Below are 5,127 nucleotides of genomic sequence, written 5' to 3'. Positions count from 1 at the left end.
TTATTCATTATGATATGATTTGGAAATGTCCCTATATTATTTTATATGGTATGGAGTTTTGCGAGCTTATTCTATTTTCGGATATAGCGAAAATACTAATCATTTGAAGATAAAAACCATTACTCTGCATGTCTTAATTATCTGAACAAAAGCTAGAAATAAACATTAGCATATCATGGAAATAATTTAGTGGTGGAAAGGTAAACAAACATACGAAGAAAGCACACAATTGGTCTGTGTAAATCGAACTACCGTAATTATTGACAATACTTGCTGAATGAATGAGATAATAACACTGTCGGGTGATCATATGTCAGGGGAAATTGTTATTCAATGCAGATATGCATGTACACACCACTCTTATCGACTAAAATACAATTTAATTCATAAATTTTTACTTTAATCATCACTTCACCAATGTATAGTAATAAGCAACAAAATACCAAACCAACTGGGCGGATACATTTATTAGGTTATCTCAACCAAAGAAACAAAAGATACATACAAATCCACAAAACCACCAAGAAGTATATAATACAACCTGATAGTAATAGTGATATAATTGGAGAAAAATAAAAATAACTTTACCCCAGCCCAGGTAGTTGGTGAATGGGAAAAAGATAATAATAATAATAATGAAATCAATGTTATAGTTCATTTTGAACGCAAGACTTTTAAAGTTCAGAACACCTTACCAGTCAATATAGAGACTTAACAAGTTAACATAGCGAAGAACCAAACTGTTTTGCTACATTCAATTTTGTCGAAAAGTCTGACTCGATATATCTCAACACAGCATCACTTGACCAATAGCCAATCGATTTAATGGTTTCGATTGAAAAACCTAACTTTGCGAGCCACGAGGCCCCACCTCGGCGAAAAGAGTGGGCACGAATCTGAGAGTTCTCCTCCCCTGCTAATTTTAAGCTAAGCTGTAGTTTTGCACAAAAAGCCTTATAGCTCAATGGAGAACCATCTTCTTGAATTAGAAGAGGTCCAAGCGGGTCAATAGGCCCTGTACGGCGTAACAGAGCATGCAAAGCGGACGCGGGACATAGAGCGTTCCCTGTCATTGGTAATACAACCTCTACTGCTTTCTCTCTGAACTGTATAGTTTTTGTCTTACTCAAACACAATAGGAATCCCCATTCATGTGGAAGCAAATCAATACGTCGAACATCAGTATCTTTGTTGAATGTGGATCCCTTAACTGTAACATTCCCAGGGCGTAGAAGTCCGTAAAAAGCGATTAAACAAGCACACCAGAATACTAGGTCAGACAAATCATTCAAGTTCAAAACCGCCTTGATTTTTAATAGTTGATGCGGCGAGATGGCGGCCACTGGGGATTGAGCGGTACCCAAATCGCGCTTAATACCACGAAGGACCAGTTTAAGTTGATAGTCAGTAGCCACAGGATCGTCAAAACCAGATATCTTGTGCATATGGACAATGATATTGAGATATTGTAGAATAGTACCATACCGGAAACCACGATTGTTCGCAAGATATGTCGCATACATCTGCAGTACCGAGGACGAAACTGGAATCGTGGGTTGGCGGATATTATCACAAAAGTTCAGAAAGCACCTTGACTGTGTGTCGTATGTAGAATGTGTCGACTTAGCCCACGCCTTTTCTTTGTAGAGTGTCGCTGCTGCCTCTAAGTCTCGAACTGTGGAGCCACCTGTGAGATATAAAGTGTAATGACATATGCTGAGAAAGTTCGTACACACTGAAATCACAGAGGCTAAGCGAGGGAATCCATGAATATAAAAGGCATAGTTTATCTGGTTCGTGGAGACGTGAGCATGCATCCGCTATATTGTTACAGACTCCTGGAAGATATTTAGCTTTTAGTGAAACATTGTTAATTGCACACATCCAAAACATGAGACGTAGTATGTACATAACTAGAGTGTTCCTCGATGTCCCTTTGTTGATCCATGAAACTGCCGACTTATTGTCACTGTACACAATAACATGTTTATTACAGAGGGTAGGCCCCCAACGACAAAATGCAAAATAGATTGCAAGGAATTCTTTCACATTTATATGTTCCTGTGCCAAGGGAGGTAAATCTAGTTGCCAGTTCACATAGAAATAATCCCCATTATAATAACCGCCACCTCCCTCGGAGGACGCGTCAGTCTGTATCGAAGTAATCGTTTTATTGTCTAGAATTGCACATGTTCCATTAAATACCGACATGAACGCGATCCACCAATGCAAGTCTGCAAAGAACTCCTCCGATAGAATCATTTTATGCGAGTTGTCGCACAAATTGTCTTTCATATTAATGATTCTACGCAAAAAGGTACGGCCTCCATTTATCACTTGTGAAGCCCAATTTAACTTTCCGATTAATACCTCAAGTTGTTTACGACTTGCTCGCTTTCGCGAAGAAAAGTTCATAAGTATTTCGTAAAAGGATACAAGTTTATCACGTGATAACGAAAAAGTCATAGAGACAGTATTGATCAATACGCCCAAAAAAACAATTTCTTGGGTAGGGCCTTCTAACTTTGACCAATTAATAGCAAAACCAAGAATACGAAGTAACTGTACAAGTTTAACCATTGCCTTAAAACATTCATCGTATGTTTTACCAAACACCAAAAAATCATCTAAATATGCTATTGCTAAAAAACCATATTTACATTTCAGCATTCTACAAACGGCACTTGTCAGGGTTTGAAAAATCTGAGGACTTTTTGATGCTCCAAAAGGGAGCTTAGTATCATACATAAAAGTGGGGGACGTATCGCCATCAAAAATATATTTTAAACCAGTAGCTTTATAATTAGACGGATGGATTTTAACTGATCTATAAGCTGAGCTCAAATCAATTTTTGCAAGATAACACCCAGGTGTTATGTGCTTGGCTGCTTCGCGCAAGTCCATATAAGAGCATGAACAGTCACTGGTAACATAACTATTTACACATTTGTCTATGGGACGACTAGCATCGTGAATTAGTCTAACTTTAGTCTTGGATTTTGGTATAGCCCCTAGAGCACTAATAATGACCGGCTTTTCATCAGTAATTACATAATTACCATTTGTTATTTCACACTTGATCTGTTTTTGAACTAATTTTGAGTGTTGTTTACACGAATTATAATTTTCTACTTCTGCTGGTTGAACCTGATCCACCATATTAGAATCTATTATGTGGAAACCGTTGGCTACCCCCTCCAATATGAAGTCTCTATCAACATCGTCTTTGGGGAGGAGGGCTTGCCAAGATTTACACTATTTACGCTGGTACATTTTTTATCGCCACTATCAGTAATAGTACCAACCCCCCGGGTGGGGGTACATGTCACTTTTTTGATTGATCATGAGATGATGCACTGTGTGTAGCGTAACACATTGAGCACACATGAGCCAGTTTACACATTTTGTAGTCACATGTGCCGGCATTAAATTTACGACATATCTCACGATTGTCCGGAGTAAATGGACCACGTTTCCTTGGTACGTGTGACGAGTTCTCGCGTTTTGTCGCCGTTCCCTGTAGGACCTGGGTCGTCGTGTTGTTAGGCTTGAGAATGAGCTGGAAGTCTTGGATCCTCGTCTGTGGTGTACCCCATCGAAACTGCTCCTTATGTTGTGCCTCTCGATACTCACGATCAAAAAGCAGTACACTCCCTCGCACATATTTGGAGAAAAGACGGTTTACAGTTTTTGTGTACTCGAGGTAGTCATTAATACCTTTTGTGTCTATTTCTCTTTGTTCAATCATTTCCTGTAGTATCTTGCTGTTGCCATAGCCCCACTGCTCAACGCTAATTTTATAGTAGTCTTTCTCTGATCTCTTACTGACTTTGACACCTGTATTTGTGAAAGTGACAATGTCCTCCTCGTTTGCTAACAGTAAGGGGTCTTGCCAAAGATATTGATGTACGAGGCGAAGTTTGCACGTTTTGGGGGGATTGAAAGTTTGTAGTAAAAAGTTATTAGGGTCCGTACCTGCACGGGGTTCATGTCGTTGTTGACCGATGACATCGTGTAGATCCCCGACACCATTCAAGACCATGCCGCCACCACCACGTGGTAGTCCTCCGGTTCCATTCACGAACACGCCATCACCACGTGGTCCGACTGCCGCTGTCGCCCCTTCCGTTTCATTACGTAATTGTTCTTTGTGTATTTCTTGCCTACACGACTCGATTTTTCGTCGCAATGACATTTTACGGACTTGTGACTGAAGTGTAGATAGTTCATTTTCTAATTCCGCTTCAGAATTGTCGTCTTGAGAATTCCCCACACACTGCTGTTCACGCACTGTTTCAACACTTTCAACAATTGGTGTCACTCGATTCAAAACCACTTCATCATCCTTTTCCCCTTCTGAATCGTCTCTATCACACGTCTGCATAAACGTTAAGAGTTTGTTGGATCGTTCTCTCAAATTGTAGTCGCCTGCTGTAGCCATCATTCGTCGATGTTTGCCGATTTTTAAATTTAAAAAGTCCTCGCCGAGAACTTGCTAGCCAGCCATGCTAGAAACCGGTGCCAAGGGCAGATAACTCTAAGTGCCTTAGGAGCAGCTAGTTAAGGTTGCGTTCGACTAAAATACAATTTAATTCATAAATTTTTACATTTGTACAATACTGTCGTGGTATTATAGGACTTTACGTATCACATTGGTTGATCGTGTTTTAATTTCATGGTCTTTACATTTATCACATACCTATGTAATCTTACAATAGTGATACAACAAATTTCGGTGGATGTTTTCTGTCGGTTTGTATCACACATGTGTGATACAAGATGTTGTATCACCATACTAGCCGGAACTACTTTTAAGGGGAATTCCCTTTTCCATGAAACTAAAAATAGAAAGTTCATTGGAAGAAATAAAGTGAAGCTGTATCTTGCAACATTGATTAAAAATTATAAAAACTTTTTTTTTTTTAAATAAATGCATTTAATTACAAATAAAATCAATTACTTGAATATTTTAAATGTACGTTTATTTCTCTTAAATAAATATTGTCCTCCCGACATTATCTGTCGTCTGCTAGAGTCTGTTTGACAGCTCATAGTCTATCATCATAACATGGAACTTTCGGACGTTAACTTTGAAATTCTTCATGATATTATATTTGATGAAGTGGA

At 38.9% G+C, this 5,127-nt stretch overlaps 1 protein-coding gene across 1 annotated transcript; it reads right to left on the bottom strand.

Annotated features, from left to right (window-relative positions):
* Positions 1-449: 449 nt before the first annotated feature.
* On the bottom strand, positions 450-3,228 carry LOC117343680. Its single transcript, XM_033906139.1, has one exon. The coding sequence runs from the start codon at positions 3,157-3,159 to the stop codon at positions 1,624-1,626; it is 1,536 nt and encodes a 511-aa protein (XP_033762030.1). The 5' UTR covers positions 3,160-3,228; the 3' UTR covers positions 450-1,623.
* Positions 3,229-5,127: the final 1,899 nt, after the last annotated feature.

This window comes from Pecten maximus, chromosome 15 (genome assembly GCF_902652985.1).
Source record: "Pecten maximus chromosome 15, xPecMax1.1, whole genome shotgun sequence".
NCBI lineage: Eukaryota > Metazoa > Mollusca > Bivalvia > Pectinida > Pectinidae > Pecten > Pecten maximus.
This window is presented reverse-complemented; position numbering and strand designations above follow the sequence as displayed.

Bases quoted from the DNA above. Each gene is read 5' to 3' on its own strand.
- LOC117343680 (XM_033906139.1), bottom strand. From the start codon at position 3,159: ATGGTGGATCAGGTTCAACCAGCAGAAGTAGAAAATTATAATTCGTGT.